At 37.3% G+C, this 22,564-nt stretch overlaps 1 protein-coding gene across 1 annotated transcript in view; it reads left to right on the forward strand.

The window, feature by feature from the left end:
• CCDC60 (coiled-coil domain containing 60) overlaps positions 1-22,564 on the forward strand; it is a 64,789-nt gene that overhangs the window by 37,417 nt on the left and 4,808 nt on the right. Inside the window, exons 4-11 of the mRNA XM_075516707.1 lie at positions 5,480-5,659; positions 9,885-10,007; positions 10,980-11,084; positions 12,775-12,865; positions 14,719-14,947; positions 19,670-19,751; positions 20,400-20,498; positions 20,923-21,045. Coding sequence (XP_075372822.1) covers positions 5,480-5,659; positions 9,885-10,007; positions 10,980-11,084; positions 12,775-12,865; positions 14,719-14,947; positions 19,670-19,751; positions 20,400-20,498; positions 20,923-21,045 — 1,032 coding nt within the window. The remainder of the gene's footprint in view (positions 1-5,479; positions 5,660-9,884; positions 10,008-10,979; positions 11,085-12,774; positions 12,866-14,718; positions 14,948-19,669; positions 19,752-20,399; positions 20,499-20,922; positions 21,046-22,564) is intronic.

A 22,564-nucleotide genomic window follows, 5' to 3' on the forward strand; every position in this document is an offset into this window, starting at 1 on the left:
AATTTACTCATGTCTTATTTTAACTTTACTTGTTTCATGACTTATTTCATGGTTAGATTTTCATGTGGTAATGTGCATCTTTCCCATTATGCAGATCCTGGTTTTGTGTTTTAAACAGAAACATTTGAGTACAGAATATTGTACTCATCTGCAGGAGAACAAAATGGGAATCTACATCTGAAATAATGTGGGTATTCCAGATTGTTCATATGTCTTCAACTACTCAAGACAGATGTTGGTATGGTGGTACTATAGTTCCTTGCCAGAATGGTTAATGGTTCAGTATGGTAAATGATCACATATATCTGAGTTTCTGTGGGTTAGTAACTACATTTAATAGATTTCTAATGTCATTATCATCTGGTCTTCACTGAATTTAAGAAGCCTAGATGTATCAATATTTACCCATTTGGTTCTTACTATGTAATTACTCAGTCATTAAATAGGAGTAGTAACCAGTGTGTTCCTGATTCTCCATTGCCTTGTGTGTATACATTTGCATCTCTAACTTGGCTGTAAACACTACCGAACCAGAATTCATAATTAATTTACATTAGTATCTACATGTTAATTGTGAATAGTTGCAAGCTTTTTCTGTCCACATGCTAAGCTTTCAGGATGACCCGAATGTGGAGCTCAATAGTAGAACTTGCTAGCTCAGGCTCACCACCATGTAAACTTAGCTCCATGGCTTTTGATAATTTCAGAAGGTGGATAGTGTATGCGCCCTGTAATAACTCACTGAGTATTTTTTTTAAGTGAACAATGCACTAATTCTCCTTTACAATGAGACTGCCTTACATCACTCAGGAAAGGTGTGAAGCAATCTTAATGTAAATAAATTTGGGACACACTGGCATAGATATATGTTACAATGCTGAATGTAAAGCACTAAAGAACTGAGTGAAATGGTCAGCAGCTCCAGTATTTACTGATAAGAGAATGGAACAGATTCTCCACTGGTATAAATCAGTATCACTGTTGACAATTTACAAGAAATGCAGCGTTTGCTCTCCTATTGTTCTGTGTGTGCTTTGTAAATAAGAAAAGCATTGTGTGCATATGGATTTTCTTTTATCTTGGTATTTCCTACTGTTTCACAATTATTAGTTATTTGGGTGTTACAGCACCTTGTCAAAGTTAAGGGGCATATAAGAATTACTTCAGCTATTAGAATGCAGCAACAGCTCAAATGGAGTCTGTGTGTTAATGCACATACACACAACATAGTATTTTGAGGGACTGGAATGATTAAAAAAAATTGCCCTATTCCAACTGAAACAGCAGTGAGGACAGTAACATTTAATCAATTGAAATCTGATGAGAATGCAGGTGCTAACACTTGTGCTCCTGCAGAGATTACCATAGGATCCTTAATAACTTCAGGTTGTCAGAACTTCCATTTTATTATGTGTTCAGAAAGACAGATCCTCCAGTACCACAGTGCCCCCTAAAACTAGGTAAGGGCATAGGTTTCAAGTTTAATCCAAATGAAGTAAACTTGCTGCTCTCACCGCTTTCTTCAGGATATTTCCTTGAATTCTTCAGGATCCAAATACGCACCAGCCTCACTTGAGATTTGTGATGGGATCACAGCTCATGGTGGCATGGCTGCAAATAATGCTAAGTGTTCATTTAGGAGAATTATACTGGGTTTTAATCCATGGCTTTAGTCTGTAATGTTCAGAATGCAGTTTAGCTGTATTTACTGGAGTTTCAAAGTTATTGCCTCCTGTGCTTTCTGTTTTATACAGAAATGGATTGTTGTTTGTATTACTTTTTCTGCTATAGAAAATACTTACTCAGAATGCTTTTAAGGGGCAGTGTGCATAAAATTGCATTTGCTTTTCACCTGGGAAGCCTTAAGCTCATATTCAGTTTGTCACTAGTGCAACAAGTTAGGCAGTGCCCAAGGTTATAATCACCTTGCAGCACCCTCAGCAGGGTCTGGCCTTGTGCCCAAAGAGGAGCTTTTACTGGTCTAGTAGGGAGTTGTTGCAGATGCAGATTGAAATGCTTTTATGAAAACATAGGAAATGGCATTTAGAAAGCCTGTGCTCTCAGTGGCTTTCAGAGCAATGCCACGTTGGTTTCATTTATGTTTACAATTGGCTATAAGCCTCTGGAAAAGGCTCAATTCTTTCTGTATAGCATCTGGAGCAGGAGATGTTCTGTCATTAGCTTTATTGATATATAAGGGCTGTATCCATTAAGATAAAAAAATTGAATAGGCCATTTTATGAAACAGTGGCTAACAATTTCCCTGATCAGAGAAATATGTATGTAGTTAAATTGTTTGATAGATACATAGTTATTTTACTTACAGCTCACAATATTTGTTCACCATGATCATATTATAATGTTCAGCCTCAGAGAGAATCAAGCTGGTGTAAATAGACTGCAACTTCTTTGCACCTCAGGGGATGGGACAGAGGGAGGAAGAGTTAATGAGACTGAAGCACCCTGGTAACACCACGCACTGCACTGAACACATTTGCTTAGTAGAGGGACAGCCACATGGGTGTGCAGCCTTCTGCCCATCTTTCTAGCAATTCTGCTCAGCTTACCTGAGCTTATACCAGCTTACCTGAGCAAGGATTTGGCATCACATGTTCAGGAGTGCATGTCATTCCTTTAGTAAACCATCTCTCACTGAATTTGTTTGTGTACACGGTAAATGTGAGGTTGTTAACTGTAAAATTTGATCTTCTGGGACAAATACATCCTTCGTATGATTCCTTTGAATTTAGTGAACGTGACCCAATGTACTTAAATAAGGTATATTTAAACAGAAGGTAAAAAAACCTCGTAAATATCTACCTTGTCTTTACCCTGATGCAAAGGTTTCTGGCATTATTATTATAGCTTCTTAATGTTTTTCTAGCACCTATATTATAATTGAGACAAATTTATGATTTCCTTTTGTGAGTCATTTCTTACTCAAAGGCACCAAGAATCTCAAATCTTAGCAGTAAAAGTTCAATTCCCCAACACTTTAATGGCTTTGTATTACAATTAACTGATGACCTTGAGTTCTTAAAGGATTTAAAGAGTAATTTAATAAGTACGTAGTTAGAGCAAGCACTGAAAATATGCTTGCAACCTATTTTCTGTATGTGTAGTACACTACTGGGTCACTCCTTTGTGCATGTCATTGACCCTTATCTATAATAATATATTCCTGTAGAGAGAACTTGAAGTATTCCATGGTATATTATTACTGCTCAGAAAACTCTTTTAATTTTCATGCTGATAAAGATATTAACTTAGAAAAATAAGATAAATTCTTTTGTCTGAACAGCAGTTGAAAATCTGTGTTGTGACTACAGTTGACTGAAGCTCAATTACTTTAATAAATGTATTCCAAATTTCCTGTCGATTACATTTGCATTTTAATGAACGATTCTCACCTACTTGTCAAATAGGCAGCCCAGATAAATTTATTAAGTTATTGTATAAACAGGGTATTGTGATGCCAGAATTTAAATGGAGAAATACTTGATGTCCTATTCCAGCAATATACTGTAAATCTGTAGTGTAGTAAAGTACGTTGGTCACCTCTGGATTTATTTTACTGTTTTCCTGACAAGAGTCCATGAACCTTTAGGGTCATTCATAAACATCCCAGAAATAATTCTATGGAATTATGAGACGATTTTTTTGTTTAAATCAGGTAGTTACTACAACTTTTCTATATGCTGCATTTCTGTTAATTCTATTTTATTTCTTTTTCTGTACTTGGAGACTGTAGAGCTACTTTTTGTAATACTTGGGACTTCAAGGAAGTTATGGACTAAAAATGTTCATTCACAAGTGTGTATAATTTTTCCTACTCCTATTGGTGTACAAGAGTGATCATTGATTTTGGTATACACGTATTAAAGCCTTCTATATTAGCTAAACCTTAAAAAAAATGTATTGATTGTACTTACCATTTATGCATCTTTCTCCAGTAATACTGGTTATGGTTGTTATTGTAAAAACTTTCTAGTTTATAATTATCTTTCTCTACCACTCATCTTTGATTCATGTAATAACCTCATTGTTTGCTATTTGTGGCATTATAATACACAGCTACAGCAAGGGTTTTGATCTTTAAGAAGGAATACTTACATGAGTGCGTGCAGAAATTCAGAAGCAGCACTATGAAGGGGAAAAATATTTTTACATAGAAATATCTTGACAGTTGGCAGAAAGGAGAAGAGAGAGAGAAAACTACGGGAAAAGGACATAAAGCAAGAATTTGAGGCCATTAAAAGTTTTCTGGTATTCCAAGAGAAGTCTGTTATGCAAAATACTAGGTTCCTATGAAAACCATTAAGCCAGCCTGACACTACTCTGAAATCTTTATGTTTTTCTAAAGCATGCAGCATTTCTTATCAGGGACATCTTATTTTCTTATCTTTTTTCCTTTTTCCAAAGTTAGTATAGAAATATCTAGCAGACACGTTATCTGCCTGAACTGGAAATGTTTTCAGGCTTGTATTTATAGTTGCTGGACTTAAAAAATAATGTCAACAAAACAAAAAACCCAAAACCATTAAATTGTGCAAGTGGTTTTTCATCAAGGGAAGCAAGGAGGGAGTAAACTGCTCCCCTTGAGAACTAGTGAATTTGGTGCCTGAAATTTGCACCCTGTATGACCTTCAGGTGCTTTAATACATGTCTGGTAAGAAAAGGGAGTTATTACTTGTCAGTTAGACAAATGAGGCCCAGGTTTCAAGCCTAGATTGTGTTTGAAAGAATCAATACAGCCTGATGATGCTTGATTCAAAAGTCAGCAACACATGAACTTAAAGGGATGTGTCCTATGCCTGGATAGTATGCTTGTCTGACTTGGATCAGCTGCTACATTCTTGCTAACATTTTAATCAAAGGCTGTAGAGTGATTGTGTGCCATATCCCTTTGACTGCCCTAGCTCACTTTTTTTTTTAACCTCTGTTGTCATCCTACAGGGAGTGCATTATGGTTTCTTCTTTATTTTCTTTTCTTGCAGTAATACCCTGCCTGTTGTCTTCAGCTCACTCACAGGCTTCACTGGCACTTTCCCTGTTACTAACAGTGCAGCCTTCTGACAGCAAGTGGAACGTAGCAGCTAACAGGTAGCTTCAGGGCAGTGCCTGTCAGGCTGTGACAACTGAATTAAGACAGTGAGGGGCCCATTGGTCAATTGGCTGCTATAAATTAGAATTAGGCAGGGAGTTTTTAAATCAGGTAGTGGACAAAGTGATGCTGAGTTCAAGACATCCAATAGTTAACCTCTGCAGTGCTGAAAGAGATAAGGGAAAGATCTCCCAGTTCATATTGGGGAATTGTTGTCCTTTGTTATCGTATTGCAGAAGGAAATACTAATGTTGAATGCTTGAATATAGAAGAATGTGAAATCTCTGTTAAAAATTAAGTTGGTGGCCAACAGAGAAATTAATAAATTTGATAGTGTGTTTAAGACACTGACCAACTTGTGATGATTTTTGGCAGGCATCATATCAATTCTGTGAAGCAAGGTGGAGAATACTTTCATATACTTCACCAAGAATCACTGGAGAGGAAGAACACACTGAGAGCAGTACAGGAGGCTCAGGGCATGAGATGGAGAACTGACTTCCAGCCACCCAAATACTCCTTTGATGCAGAGGAGTCGGAGGAAAAAATAAATAAGTAAGTCAACTCAGAGGGCTTTTGCTGGTCTGAGGGCAGTGGTTTTAAAAAGCGACAATTTCCAGTTTCTGTCATTACTTGGTATTGAAGGAGAATATTACTACTTGTGTGAACTAGAAAGAGAAAATGCTTAACATCTGGGTAAGTGAGCAGCTGTAAACTTAGTAAGCATGGAAAAAAATGCTTGAGGTGCTGTTTAAAAAGGAGGAAGTTTAGAAGGCAGAAGGTTAGTGAACTCAGGAGAGGTTTCATAGCCAACTGAGAACTGATTCTCTGAGGAGAAAAGGAGGAGGCCTGGTGAGTTTGTGCCATGCTTTTGTTCCCACAATGGGACCACAGCATTAAGGATAAAAAAGAATTGCATTCAGCAGAATAAGTGGCTTTGCTTGCAGAGTGGGTTTCTTCTCTAGTTCAGACCTATTACTTACTACCTTCTTCAGGTTTTCTCTCTATTTGATCATTACATAGTCGTCAATCTTTGACTCATGCTGGTCTTTTCAGTGCACCTCTAATGCCTGTTGTAACGCTGTAGTTGTCTTCCATCTGTCAGCTCTCACTAGGTGATGAGATGATTAAATACTTGCTCAGCAGGACAGAGTAGCTCTTTGAGAGGTTACACGCCTCTGGAGCCTTATCGTATCAAAAGCTCATTCATCTCTAACAGTCTTTTCTCATCATTTTACTGCGGCTTTTGTCACTCCCAGGTACCAGCTTCCTCTCATTCACCTTTCTTCCATGAACTGACTCTCAACTTGGAAAACTCAGTCTCCAGAGTCATCTGAGATGCAATCACACCCTAGTCATAAAGTGGGACAACAATATATAACCATTATTAAAAAAATAAGAAAGAAAATATTTCCTGTTAGTATGAAACCCAGACCAAAAATAAACAAGTAGCACAGACAGGCTGAGACATTCTGAACAGAAAAGTATCATATTTACTAGAGTAACATTTAATATCTAGCATTCTAAATGGTCACTAACTGAATAGCTAGAAAAGGTGGGAAAGGAATAGAGTGTTACTGAGAGGTAGTGTTATGGGAGGAGAAAAGGTATAGGGTATTAGTCAAAATATTTTGGAATCTTAGCCTCTAATGCCTGTATCACCTAAAACTTTCTCCTTACTTAAACAAGTCACCTACAGCTGATTATTTAAATGGCACTATGAAGCACTTTGATCCTAGGTTAATGAAGGCTACATGAACATTTTAGGTAAACAAGATTATTTCATTAAAAAAAAAAAAAAAAAAAAACCAAACCAAACAAAAAAAAAAAACCAAAACCCCAAACTGGATACATAAGAACCTCCCTGAAATCTTTTTGTAAACTCTGTGCTTATTATTCTTTTTGATATGTAACTGTTCTATCTACCCATAACTCAGCTAATCCACATTATTTGCAGACAAATAATTTATTACACATATGAAAAATACCATTGCCTTTATTATTGTGACCATTCAGATTATTGAAGTCATTTATTTCCTTCTGTAAGGAAAGGCTTCTTTCTTCAGCAAGGCTGACCTAAAAAGATTTAACATTCCTCTTTCCTTTATGAAGGTATAGCTGCATAGGCAAAATTATCTTCATTTAGGTATGGCTTCTCCTAGCAGTAAAAAAGCTTTTACTGGTGCAGAGTATACCACGCTCGTGAGTGAATACTGACAAAGCCACTTTAATCCTACATCTGCACCAGGATTTTTGCCAGTTGTAAATACTTATTAAAAAAATCTTACAACTAACCTAAAAATCTACACTAGCAAAAGTTCCTAGTGTAAACCTGATTTCCTTTAATATTTTCAATGTGTTGCTTAAAACTAGTATTAATTGAGAATTTAACTTCATTTTTAGAGGAAAGACCTCTAATATCTGCCAACATTTCTAAGAGGGAAATCATTAGACTTGCGATCAGATGTCAAAATTGGGGAGTCTTATGGAGAATTTTCTCAACTGCAGGATGTGTTGGGTGGGACAGGAGTACACAATGAAACACATGTGAAACAAGAAATGTGTGTCTTTGGCAGGTGTGCCTTTACTAATTCAAACTGTCCCATGTGATTTAGACACATGCAGGAACCCTGCCAGCACGCGTTAGTTCCAGTTGTGTGCTGTTATACATATGCTTGTCTGCAGTGGTAAACAATTTAAAGGCGGGGGGGGAAGCGTAGATACCAAATACAGATCATTATCTGTTGTGGAGACTTACTTCACTCCTAGCTTTCAAAGTGCTGACTTCAAAAATTAGGAACTTCGTGGAATAAGAAAAGCTCTGAAGCGGTGTTAAACTGCTGGGGTACAAAGGGTCTTTTTAACAGATGATATCTGGCTTCAGTCTTTCACAGCAGCTGAAACTGTTGGCATGGTTTTATATGCACGGATTCCAGTGATGGATGTAGGCCTTTCCCACCCCCCTTTCTCTTTTTCCCTGTACGACAACAGCAAATATTAAGCCTCTACTGGGACTTTTGTACTGCTGTTATGTGAGTTGTAGCATTTAATTGTGTTATCAACTATTTTAAATGTACCAATACTCTAAACTTGGTAACAGCTTCTTATCATAAGAGTAGACAAAGTAGAAGTAAAGTTTAGTTATCCCTTGTTAGTAGGAATATGGACTCTGCCAAACACTTCAGTGTGTATACAATGGTCCCACTGTCTGTTCTAGCATTCTGTTGTTCATTAGGACTACAGAGAAGAGAAAATTGGAAGTGTGATTTGAGGAAGCACAAGGCAGACATGTTGTTTTGAACAACAAAGTCTGTGGAATTCATGTGCCCGATCATCTCTAATAAGTACAAATTTGCAGTTACAATTTATCTAAGATTATCTGAATGAAGAAGACTACTTCTTGAGGTTTTGTGTAAGAAATTTCTTTTGGGACAGCAGGAACACCTGCCAGCTTATATCTTTGTTAGATATCTCCTTTGTTAGACAGAACAATAGTTTATTCATTTCTTAATTAGCTAAGAAAAATAGACATGTTGATCTCTGTTTAAATATAGTGCTGAGATGCCTATGTCAGTATTGTATGTACTATCTACAGTTGCTGCTGCTTTGCTTTAGAAAATTTGTATCAATGGAATGCTTGGGGCACACACTCCTCAACCCCTGTCCCAACTATTTGCTAGTTTATAGTAGGCAATAGTAAACTGACAATCCCCAAACTGCTTCAGATCTAGAAAGAAAATGTTAATCCAGAATCATTCATTCATCTAGGAAGTCTGTGCTAAAGAAATCTGCGTATAGCTTTAAAACTCACCCACCACTCAGATCTCAGTTAACCTCTCAGCTGTTTTTTTAATGGTCAGTATCGTTTCAGTTTTATACTAATCTATGAGCCACCATACAATAGTTCATGTTATATTTTCTGTGTGGACTTCCTATCTTCTGTATACTATCAATATATGAAGGCTACAGTATCTCACTGTGCTTATTAAGCTTGAATCTCCATTGTCTAACACCAGGTGCAGGTAGTTATTTACATTTGGGAAAAACAGCTGCAAACATTTCCTTTTCTTGCTTGGTAGCATTTTATAAACACTTTGCACAGGTGTAAATGGCCAAACAGGCTTGTGGCAGTGAAGAAACAGTGGCCATAGCCTATAAAGAGCTCAGTTTTCTGTTACGTTGGTTTGGCCAGAGCTCAAGACTCTTTTTCATTGGGGTGAAACTTTTCAACTTAATCTTTATTGTTTTCTGTGCACACAATATGTCAACTGGGACAAATTGAACAGAATTTTACAGGCACATCTTGAAACTTTGGCCTCGTGTGTATGTAATCCCACTGATGCCATTGGCATAATACCAACAGAAAACAAGTGTAATGGAAAGTAAGCAGAATCTCAGCATCTTTCTCAGACAAATCAGTCATTTTTTGTCTGCCCCCAAATTTGATTTCACATAAATGCTTAATTAGTAATAATTAGTAGTATAAATATGTAAATACAAATAATACCATATTTATAATGTATAAAGTAACACAAACACATTAGAAATAAATAATTATATATCTTGGTAAACAAATATCAGGTTTGTAATATTAATAAATGATAATAAATGATAATAAATTCAGTAAGTAAGAATTTGGAAATACACCTAAGTGTTTTTTTTAATGTAAGGAGGAGAAGAGGAGGGAGTGTGGTGATGTGAACACATTAAACAGTTTTATTGGCAATGTCTTCATTTCGCATACTCCTTTTTTAACTTCAATCTTTGTCCTTTCCCACAGTTGCTCTCTAACAGAAGGCAACCACCTGAGGAAGTCAGGGAAGAAGAAAAACAAGATGACCTTACGGTCTTTCACTCCTTTTCATAGCAGTGTCTTGATTCCAAGCCCCCCTGGAGCAAAAAGGTATATTTGAAGGCAGATTTATGTCCTGCCCTCCTTGGTGTGGGACATAAGTGAAATTCACAGCAACACAGACCCATAACACATATACCTAGAGCTGCTGTTCAACTGGTAAACACGTTATCTTGAGAATTTCAGGAGTTTACAGTGAAATAGTCTGTCTTTACTAATAGTAACTGTTAAATTGTAACTTTAAATGATTGAATCCTAACGAGTTACTGAAAACTCTGTATGTGCACATGTACACAAACACACATCATTTGCCTTGCTGATCTTGACTCAGCAAATTCTAAGTTGCATAAAATTTGCTTATGATTTCAAGCTTTCAAGATTAGACTCATTTTAAGGAGAGACTATATCAAAACTAAAATTTAATTTGCCTAGTTAAAAAAGTAGGCCTATGAAAGGGAGAGGGAGAAGACAGTATGTGTACTGTGTACACTTCTATATATTTTGTATTAGTCACTAATACGCACTATCTGTTCTAAGTTCATTAACCCAATTGCTCACCGAAAGTGTCTTTATATATTTACATTTGCATGTGGAATAAGCTAAAATGCCAAAGATAATCTTAGTTCAGAATGAGATGGGTCCAACACTTCAAACTCACACATTGCTTTTTCTTAAATGCAAAACTTAGAAGCTACTGTAGAATCGAAAAAACCATAAGAATCCATATAGGGTGCCATATCCCCATAAAGGGACAAATGCTGGAATCCTCATTGGTATGAAAGCACTGAGCACATCACCAAGATAAGTCCACTAAAAATTTCACATCCAAAAATATGCTTTCAGGATTCAGAGTTACGTATTAATGTTACAAAAACCTTGAGAGGTGTCTAGAATTCACTGGGACAATGAAAAAAACCATCTGCTTCAGAAATGCTTAGATGTATCTATTTCAGCCAACATGATGCCAGTTTGACTGTTTCCCCTGACTCTATAGTATAACACATTTGTTTCTCTTCTTTGCAGTGAACGTCTTTTCCGACAGCTGTGTGCCATACACTGGCTTTTGGAAGCTTTAACTCTCGAATCCAACGGTTCGATGCATTCCATATTAACCTGTTGGAATCCAACGTACGTGCACAATGCATGGTAGTAGATGGAATGAGGAGTTTGGGATCTTTTGTCCTTTATATGTTCTTGTTTCTCTTCTTTCAAGTAATAACTATGAATGAAACGTTATTAATTCTGTGCCATGCAACATAAACAAATTTTGCATCGACTTTGCCCCCATGCAGTCAGCAGGGAGTTGTACAGTCAAATCAGTAGCACAGCATGGTCCTCTATTATTGCAAATTGCAGAATGAGGAGAAAATACTGAGCTATCCCAGCCAAATTTAGTTGTGTTTTCTTTCCTTTTTCTCTTTTGGTTAATAATTATGCAAAATAAATACATGTAGTAATATATGTATACATATTCCCGTAGCCTTCCCTTGGGGGGTTATCCCAGTGAACTCAACAGAAATTCCATATACATTATAATTACAGAACAAAGCCGGCTATTAAGTGATATTTAGTAGCTGGTTTTATTCTATCAATTATGTATGACAGTGATGGGTACTTGTAAAAGATGCATTGTCTCTGAACTTTTATGCTGTTAAAAGTAAATATTAAGTTAAGTTCTCAACATTTTTAGTCAATATAATCATGTTGACATAACATGTATTTAAATTATTCACGAGTGTTTGGTAAAACAGTGAACAGTTTATGCTCTGATTTGCAGGGCAGAGCTCTTCAAAGCTGTTCTGTTCTCTCTATATTCTCAGTCAAGACAAACTGTGCCTATGTGTAACAGAGCTGGCAGAATAGCATTATATAGAATTAGCCTGATAAACTGGAGGGGAGAATCAGTCCAGTATGTGTTGTGGATGGGTTCTGCACCCCTTTACATATGAGGACCAACCAATAGACTGGGAAAAAGAAAAGAAAGAGTTTGTCAGCAAGTCTCACAGATACAGGCTGACAGCAGAGTATAAATGCATAAGGCTCTGGATTAATTTCCGTGTTCTGAAGTAGTGCAATCTCTTGTTGCATACTTCCTTCTGCTCTCTGTTGCTGTCTTAAACCACCACTCCTCTCCCTCAATGTCATTTGAAGTGATCTGTATACACACATTCTTCATTACACAGTAACCATGAAAAATTAGGCTTACATTTAGTACATTTAGATCATATTGTCTCTGTCTGTTTTTTTTTTTAAATGTGGTGAAGGAAGCAAGCTTAGAACAGTAATCTGCTTTGTAAAGCCTTTGACTGATTAGGTGGGGAGACTGAATGATAAATGAGACTACCTCAGCAGTGACCTGTTGTTATACCACAGCTGCAAGGACTGCAGCTTCCACACTTACCTTTGTCAACATGATGTAACATTTAAACTTTTGGACTAGTACAGGTCCTCACTCAGCCAACAGCACTGAAAAATCAAACTTGTATGAACCTGCTGTCATTTGTGTCCATGAAATCTTGCTATGCTGGACAAAATTCTTCAGTACTTGCACAGAGGAAGTTGAGAGCATAATCTGGCCCAGTACATGCATGATAGTTCGTAGAATGACTGTGCTTTCTTTAGGTTGTTCTTCACTTGTGACTATAATGTACTCATGGCTTATACACTTTGCATTGTCTTTCCATTTCTTATAAGCAAAGATATACATCATAGTAGTGGTCAGCCACCATTTACTCTCCGTTTATTGCATTTCTTAAAAGAACTTATAATAAAAGCAAGACACTCAAAATGGAAAGATAATTAAATTGTTTTCATTTAGGGACCCTGGTGGTTGTAAAAAAACAGTAAAAGAAATCGAAGAGGAAAAGTTAGCAACATACATGTGGGAGCTCTTTATTACAAACACAAAGGTAACTGCGTTGTTAATTTCTTCCTTGGGACCTAATCCAACTTTTCAATCACTTGTTCTATTGCTTAATTGAACTCCCTGATACCACACTTTATGCTCTGGATCTTGTGACTGGAGAGTACTTGTCTCTCTAGGTTTTGAAGAATAACAATTTGATACTAGGTAATAGGAAGAGTAGTATGTAGCTAGCTAATTGAAACTGTGGCTTGGTCTTAGTGATAAGTACTTATGTGGGAAGAATTCAATATTCAGCTAAAACTTAACTAGCTTCTTGTTTGCATTTATCTGCTTTTGGTGATCTGGAGTCATGTAGCAGTACTTGTTCACACAAACAGGTCTTTTCCAGTCAAATGAGGATTTCCGACTGGTATCCTGGAGGCCTTATTCTACTAAATTCTAGTCATAATTTGCTTGGTTGCCTTTCTACACAGAATTTAAAGCTAAATTTGGAAACATTCCAAATGTTGAGGCCTTTAAAGAAAGCAGGATTCACTTGCCACATTCAAAGCAAAGCCAAGGAAAGGAGAAAACAAGCAATTCAGCTGAAAGCCTTTTAAAAGAAAAATAAAGTTAATACCTGAGAGCAAATTAAACACTAAAAAATTATCTGTAACACTTGGTAACTGTTTTACTATCTTTCTGAAACCACAGAAAAACTTTTCTTTTTGAAACTGATGAAGTGACTGGAGGAAAATGAAGCGGGAATGAGTGATGCTTAGGAGTATAATTAGGAGAACTCAGTAAAGAACCAGAGGGTTTCTCACTCTGTAGCACATCTTACATTTTGATCTTCAGCAGTTTGCTTAAGCTTTAAGTTCCTTGCTTTGCCCCCCATAAGGCTAAATTAAACAAGTTTTGTGAAGTGCTTTTAGAACCCCAGGTGAGGCACTCTTAGAAATATGAGCTGTTGTTACATGTAGGCTATTTGGTCTTGTTATTTGTCAACACCTGCAGCTCATACCCTCATGCATAATAATTAAAATGATTCAACACAAGATTACAGTTTCTGTTGGGGAATAAGCAGCAAAAGTTGTGAAACTTAAAAGGCAAAGATTGTGTTTTTATGCAAATATTCTTGCTGCTGTTAGCAAACAGAGGGAAAGCCAGCAAGTCACATAAATAACAGTTGTTTCTCAATATGAGGCTTTCTGACTTTTTCCATACAGTCTTACTAGTTCTCTAAAGTCAGGTCCAAATGAACATGAGCAGAAGAAACCAAAGTGCATGTCAGTCTTGATGTGTGTTTTAGCATTTACGTTGCTGAGACTTATTTTTTTCCTCCCTGAATTAATGACAATTTCCTTTGTCATTTATGCTAATATTACTTGAAGACTGCTTTTCGTATTTGATATGAAACTTCTAGTGGAAATATTGGGTTCCTTCAGGGGCACTTGCTTTAGAATACATACTGTTCTGATTATCAAGCCTGCAGAATTCAGGCTGCTTTCAGATTTCAGTTTTACATTCCTGACACAGGAAATTCATTTGCCAGGTTACTGGGTGTTGGGAGGGGACCTGAACATTTATCAAACCACTTTGACCTATTCTTCCCTGTATACGAGAAGGTTGTTTGATTACCACCCCTCTCGGCAGCTACAGTGTTACTTGTTTACAGATTAGCTTAATCTGTTGGCATTAATGGTATAGCAGAGGAGTATTGAAGAAAGATAACAAAATGAAGGAGGTCCTACCCAAGAAATTGCTAGCTTGTTTGAAGTCACTGGAGAAAAATCTATGAGGTTACAGGAGGACCAGAAGGATCTAATATTGGAATTGGTTACAGAAATATGGTTCTTTGTTGTCCAATCTCTATGGAAATGCTTCCTTTCTATTAACTTTTTCTTCTATGCACAGAAAAGTATCTGGAAATCACGATACAGTCCACTTAGCAGGAAGATAAACAAGACATCTACTCCAGGTATCTCCCAGCTTAGCAGTCAGTCATCTCCCTGTGGTCAAACCCCTCATGGCAGTGAAACTTCCACTGTACTTTGCTCTGAAGACAACATCAAGATTAATGTAGCTTCATCTGATGTTATGAGTGAGTCAGCACAAGCTAAAGAACGACAACTTCTTTTCCGCTGTAAGTTACTTTTCTTGACTGCCAATTTCAAATGGATTTGCTTTCAGTATTACTAGGGAGAACCTACATCAAAGACACTGCAAGATGTACCAGTATATTTCTCTTCAGGCATACGGAACTTTGTACAAGTGTCTCTGTGCCCTCCCCATTAGCAAATTGGTTTAAAGACAATATAATCCCGTGTGAATATTAAGTAAGAGTTTTAATTAATATTCAGTTATAGCAGTTGCATAATCAGACTGTCGTCCACATCTATAAGGTCCAACAGGCGGTGAAAACAGTGAAACTGTTCTCTGCCAAAACCAACTGATCCACTGAATACATCTCTGCTAACTGAGGGGGTTCTGTTTAACTTGCGGGTTTCTTACTCTGTATTCCTCCTACTCATCCACCAGTGATTCCTTGAGCTTGATAGACCTGACGGAATAGTTTATCTGTTAGCTCTGCAATGCGTTTCAGTACAAAGCTAGGTAATCTTAAGTCTTTTCCCTTCCTTCTAAATAAAGCTGGACTAGAAAAGCACGTTGGCATTTAGTACTGCTAATTACCTTTTAACTGATATTTATATTATCATTATTAGGCTGACATTATGCTCTGCTAGACTCTAAATTACCACTCAGGAAGGAGCTCCTGGAGTCATTTGGGATAGTTCTGTGAATGTGCAGTAGCTATTAAAAAGGCAAGAAGAACCCTAAGAATGAAGTGGAAGACAAAGCAGAAAGCATGTTATGCAAAAATACAAATGTTTTGTACGTGCCTGTTCAGTTCTGGTCCTTCCAATTCAGACAGGCTGGTATCAGAAGTAGTAAAGTTTGATGGAAAAAAAGGCATGAGGGATGTTAGAGATACAGAATAGCTTCCAGATGAGAACCAATGAAATAGACTAGGGCTCTTCAGTGCAGAAAAGAAATGGCTGAATACAAGGTTATGACAGATCTCTGTTACATCATGAAGTGCATGGAAAAAGTGATTAGAGAGTGGTTATTCAAAAGTTCCCTTGACACCAGATTTATGGCACACCAAATTAAATAATCTGGCAGAAAATCTAAAGCAATGGGAAGTGTGTTCATGCAATGCATGATTAAACTTAGGAATTCATTGCTACAATATATTGCTGGAAGTATATTCAAGTCCAAAAGCAATTTAAATGAATAGAAGAAAAAACAATTAATTGTTCTTAAATGTAAAGGAATGGACACATTCTCTGGGTCTGAAAGACCTTTAGGTTCAGACTGCCAGAAGCTGAGCGAATATATTGGGAAGCTTGTGCTAGTATCATATGCTACCTACACAGCTGCTGCTGTCCATGGCACTGAGCACAGGTGAATGGCCTTCCTATGACATGAATGGGAGTAGTGGAGAATTCAAAGCTATAATTTCAAGCAATTTGTTTACAGATGTAGGTGAACAATTAGTTCGTGTGTGAGATGAGATTTGAAAATAATCTTGAGAGGTGTAACAGCTGGGAGCCTCCATTTGTTGTGGGACATAAATATCTTGCGGTATGCATGATGTATGGGAAGGATGTTCAGTGTACCCTTTGGAACAACATCTGTCACATGATTGCCTGTGATTTCAGGGGACTGGCCTGAGTTATCTGTCTGGTCCTATCAAGGATTATGTTCCTAGCTCTAAAAAATATGGGAAGTTAGTTTCTGTAGAGCAGCTCTGTAGCAAAGGTTGGATTCTGTAATGAATTCTGAAGCTGCTAGAATCATGTTTAATCCTGGATTCTGATTATAGGATGCTTCATGGACAAATCAGAAATGGATTACCACTGCCCTGTAGCCTTATACCCCAAATTCACAAAGCTTCATGTAACTCATACAGACATAATTTTGAGAGCACACACAATCCTAACCTACGCGCATATATATATATATATTTCAAAAGTGGGAAAGAGATTCTGTAGTAGGCAGCTAATCAGTAGATACAGCTGAGTGTGACTCATATAGAAAGATTTCTTTTAAAGAAAAATTCATAACTCAATATAAAGCCTTTTGTCCAACTGTAATTTAGATGCTGCTGTTTGGGGACTGCTGCTGTAGAATGTCTGCTTATACAAATTTGATTTTTCAGTGCTGTTGGCTGAGCGAGGACCTGTACTAGTCCAAAAGTTTAAATGTTACATCATGTTGACAAAGGTAAATGCGGAAGCTGCAGTCCTTGCAGCTGTAGTATAACAACAGGTCACTGCTGAGGTAGTCTCATTTATCATTCAGTCCCCACCTAATCAGTCAAAGGCTTTTACAAAGCAGATTAGTGTTCTAAGCTTGCTTCCTTCACCACATTTAAAAAAAAAACAACCCTCTTTTTGTGCAGACAGAGACAATATGATCTAAATGTACTAAATGTAAGCCTAATTTTTCATGGTTACTGTGTAATGAAGAATGTGTGTATGCAGATCACTTCAAATGACATACATGTTCTTCACACTGAGAATTAAAATGTGAGACCTGTATCTGAGAGATTAAACACTAACTGCATTTTATCCCCAAAGCTTTCTGGCCAGCAGTTTAGCTTTGAATTCAGTCAAAAACATACTTTTAAAAGAGGAGGTATAAATATTTGTGCAAAGGATCTTCATTAGAAAACTTATACCTGAATTTGGGGCTTTTCTTTGGGATTGATCAATGTCTTTTTCAACTGATTTATCATTGTTAGATCCCTGCAAAACAGGTAAATATTAGTACCCCATTTCACAAATTATTAACTAAGGCATAGAAATCAAAATCAGGTGAAATTACTACACTCTTCTTTGCTGTTTTTCTCTTTTCTAATTAATGTCTGACTAGCTCACAGCTATGGAGGTTAATATTTCAAAAATATTATTAATATGGAGAAGCTTGAGTATTCCCAAGTCCTCCAGATGGAGAATTGGAACAGGTTCTAATGCTACAAAATGGAGGGCAGAGGTATTGCACCCTCTGTTTCTGTTGATTAGCCAAAAAGAGGAGCTATATCTTTGTGGTATTAGCCCTGGTTTGCTTCCTGTCATCTCCCTCCAGAATCTGCCAAGCAGGACTGCTTTCAGGACTGGATTTAGACAACTCAACTGATCTTGGAGAAAACATCAAATGCAGCCACTGCTTAGTATAGCCCTCTTCCCCCAAAGCACCATTATCTGCAGAGTAGATGGGTTTCAGATATCCAGCTACTCAATCTGCCCAAACGGTAACCATAAATAGAAAGGACTGGGTTCTTCTAAGAAGGGTTCTGACACTGCATGCCAAGAACAGATAAGATTTGTATGCAACCTTAGCTCAGTTTGAGCAGAGGCTTCCTGCCCATATCGATGCCAGGTTCTAGACACTGTGGGGGTCAGCCTTTGTATTCAAACTGCTCCTCAGCTCTATGAAGGTCCAGTGGCGTAGCCAGCATCTTACAGGCTTACACTTTGAGACTAGTAAGGGTCGCAGTGGAGCCATCATTAGAACGTCATTAGTGCTAGAACTTAAGAGTTTCTGACTGGGACCTTGTCACTCTTTAAACTCACCTGGCCACAGCTAATAAAGGATCTTCATTATAAACATGGTTCTTAAAATTTTAGCCCATTAGCTGGTGCCCAGCAACTTGTTGCATCCATGTCTTACATTTATAAATTCACCATATAATATTCTGTACTTCTAACAAGTAGAAATAGTTTGTGCTGCTATTTAGCACAGTCAACATTCAACAGTCATTTTCTATTACACTATATGTGGTGCTTCACAAAAATGTAGGAAGAGGACCTTTTGAATTTGGGGATTACAACATCAAGACGTTGAGTGCTCAGTAAAATGTCACTTATTACCATGTAGGACATATTGAGCACCTCAGAGGATGACTTAGAATTTGGCAGCTAACACTGGGATTTTTAATAACAAGTATGACAGTTGTTTTACTGCATGAGTGATTGGAGGGAATAATGCAGAGAAGATGGCCGACTCAGTGTCTCTCCAGGGGTTTAGCATCAAAGCAGGAATGAAACAGCAGTGGGAAGGAAAACTAAGATGTCAATTTGAAGAAAAACAGTGAGTTAAATTGGCTTTCCAGGTATTCAAGGGAGAGTAGAATATAAGCATTCACATTACAGTGGAAGGCAGAAAGAGAGTAGAGAGTGTTATTAGTGAGAGATCTGCTCAAAGGTGGATAATCTGGAAACTATAGCCAATGAAGGGCTACTTGAGGACACGTCTTAAGTTTTAGTGGATGCTGATAAGGAGACACAGAGAGGTAATTAGATACCTGTTGATGTTAAATGTATTAAATTCCGTATGACATTTAACAGAAGAATGGTAAAGTGATACAGTAGACTTAAAAATTCAGAAGACATGACAGTTATGCAAGTAGAATGCTAACAGCACAGTACAAGAACTGAAAATAGACTTTCTGCATAGTTTGTTCAAATCTACCTGTTTTTCTAATATGCTATTTTTATAAGCATCTAGTGTAAAAAATATTTAGTATCATCTTCTTGATGGGGTTTTTTCATAGCTGAAAGAACAAAGCTTATGTTTTCCAAAAGTGACTAATGAATTGGGTGTGTTCGTATTTGCGTACTTATCTTGAAACCTCTTTAAAAAGCTGCTTTTTTTTGAAGAAACTTTTAATTTTTAGAAATCCTAAATAGCAGGTTTCTTTAGGATGTCTCATTCAGGGCAGCATATATGGCATCCTCTCTGCAAGGAAGAGAGGAATGCACTATTGAGTTGGCATGTTTTACAAAATTTTTTTTATCAGCCCTACAGAAAGTCATCCAGATAACGCACAAAAAGGTGTCAAAAGATGTCCATAAACAAGAAGATACGACTGAACTGCACTGGTATGTTACCTGATGGGTTTCTGCATCACTAAGAGAAGCAACTCATCAGGACAGAGTTTGTGTTCCACCCTGCAGAACATAAACATAAAAAAAGTTACGCACCACCCCCCCCCCCCCCCCCCCCCCCGAAAAACTGAATTCAGCATTCACTAAATTCAGATGACATTTACATTTTTTGGCATGGGTGGCAGAATAGCCCATTTACTGCTGTGCAAGCAGTATGTATTTTCTGGAAAATACCCCAGGAATCTTGCCTTTGCAAACAGAAGAGACCTTATGCTCCAGCACCTTTGTAGAAAAAGTGATGTTCTATCTTATTCCTGTAGAATTGTTTCTGTTTCTACCATTGCATTTTTCAGTAATCTCTCTATAACATTTCCAGCTAAGTTTATATTAGATGTGTTTGCTCATTACTCAGTTCTGTGGTGGTTTCCACAGCTGTAAGATCAACATGACAAACCATTCTTACCATTAGACTTTGCTGAAGCATTTTTTTCCCTTGAGTTGAGGTCAAGAGAAATAAATTTTGTACCTGGATAGCTCCAGCAAGTCTGTAATATTAAGAATGTTTTATCAGCACCTGTAGAATTTTTCGTATTCTGGGGAAGGCATACTGTACGCTATTTTAAACCTTGTTGTGTCTTACAGTTTGCGGCCAGTGGCTCAGAAGAATTACAGAGTAAACGTGCCATTCATTAAGGACCAAGCGAGTATAATATCAAGGAAGCAGAGGCCCAGAAGGCAGGAGTAAGGATACAAATCTGTTTTTGAAGCACATGATATGCTGTATAAACTCAGCTCTATGTGTGGAAAGCATTTGGCATGCAAATGTCAGAGAGCATGTTATTACATGAGACCAGAGCCAGGCCAGCAAAACCTTGCAGCACACTTAGTATATTTCAATGCAGTGCGAAGGCACTTTCCTGGAAGGATGTGACTGGAATGAAAGGCAGTACAAATCCAAATTTAATATAATTTACAATTTTTTTATTCATTAAATTCTTTCATAAATTTGATGAATTAAAAACTGTAAATGGTATTAAATTTGGATTTTTACTGAGAATAAGGAGATCTCAAAGTTTGCGTGGGCTCACATCGCTGTATGTTCTGAGCAACACAGGAGCTTACCACAAGAAGTTCATTTGAGTTTTCTGTGTTGTTTTAGTTGCAGCTGCCATATCAGCTCTTTCATTAAAAGCAAATCTAACTTGTGTGCCGATATGAGGCAGAAGTTCACGGCAGTACGTGAAGAAGCAGCTTGTTGTTTACGTGATACTCTAGAGCGCCTTGAGAGGTAGGAAGAGACTTGTTTTCTGTATGTTCTTAAAACACTACACACCTTGCTTCTGACCAGATTTAGGACTTGTCTTCAGGCCTTTTAAAGATGCATTCATATGGATTTACATTAAAATAAGAATATAGGGATGATGATAGAAAGTTTTATGGCTGTCTGTGTACAAAAAATATAGAATATCTCAAGTTGGAAGGAACCCATAAGGATCATCAAGTCCAACTCCCTGCTCCTCATGGGACTACCTAACACTAAACCATAAGACTAGGAGCATCTCTTAGTGACTAGTAGATTCATGAACACTTATGCAAACTGTCAGTCACGAGTCACTAATATGTGACTTCTCTCCCCTCAAAAAACATCACTTTAACATATAGATGACAAAATTCTTGGTAAACAGGAAAAAAATTCAGGCTTTCCCCAAAGTACATGTTTCCAGATCACCTTTGCAAGGGCATTACAGGTTAAATATTTACAGCAGTGTGTTGGGATATTTCTGAATAACTTTTCTGGAAATAGTTTTGCTAAAAACATTGGATATATTTACTTTGGACATTGTAGTCCTTTTCACCCAAAGACAGAATAATAAATTCAGTCACAATCTATACAGCTGTCTTGTGTTTTTAGTTCAGAGGTCACTGTATTGTTCTTCAACATTACTTTGACTCTTCTTCTAGTAACAGTTGCAGCGTCCTCTCTCAAGGCTTCTTCCCAGATCAGTAACATTTCTACCTTGTTGACCAGCCAAAGCCTGTCATCCTTTTTCTTTCACCCAGAAACATTCGTGATGTTTGTGCAAGTTCCTTTGTCTCAATAAGCATCAGACCTTCTATTCATTACTGTTCTTGAAGGGTGTTATAGGTACAGTTTTCTTTCACCCTCTCACTTCCTCCTTCTTTCCATTCTTCTGTTGCATTTTGTACTTAGATTTTTTTTGTCCCCAGAGCTTTCCTTATCTGGAGCTGGGTCCTTGTTTTCTTCCCTGACCAGCTGCTGTGACTGCATAAGGAACTAATCATTCCAGCATCCTGCAGTATGGAAGGACAAGTCAGACGGAAACTTAGTACTTGCAGCTATTTTACCATTCTCCATACAGCCACACAAGCGTATTCTGTTTGATCAGCATTTGGAGATGAAGCCTCAGTTTGGAAGGATATAGCATAAGTAATTTATTGGAAAGAAAAGCAGATGTTTATTTTTGTTATAACACAGTAGTACTTTTGTAGGAACGCATATGTGAGCACAATCTCTGGGTTGAAATTCTAGGTCGGGTCACTCTATTCCACCTCTCTTCTGTTGTATTTTAAGTAACATTTTACCCTAAATCACTGTGAAGTGTTCTGTTTGTTTTTAAGCTGTGGATACCTGATAGAAATTGGAGGTTGAATTTTCATTTTAATGTTTTGATTCTGAAGTTTGTTTCTTACATAGGTAAGAAAGCCTAGAGTTGATATAAAATGTAGACACTTTTTAATATGTTTCTAGAGATATGAATGTATACAGAACACTGCAAAAGCAAAAA

Source organism: Mycteria americana, chromosome 13 (genome assembly GCF_035582795.1).
Source record: "Mycteria americana isolate JAX WOST 10 ecotype Jacksonville Zoo and Gardens chromosome 13, USCA_MyAme_1.0, whole genome shotgun sequence".
Classification (NCBI taxonomy): domain Eukaryota; kingdom Metazoa; phylum Chordata; class Aves; order Ciconiiformes; family Ciconiidae; genus Mycteria; species Mycteria americana.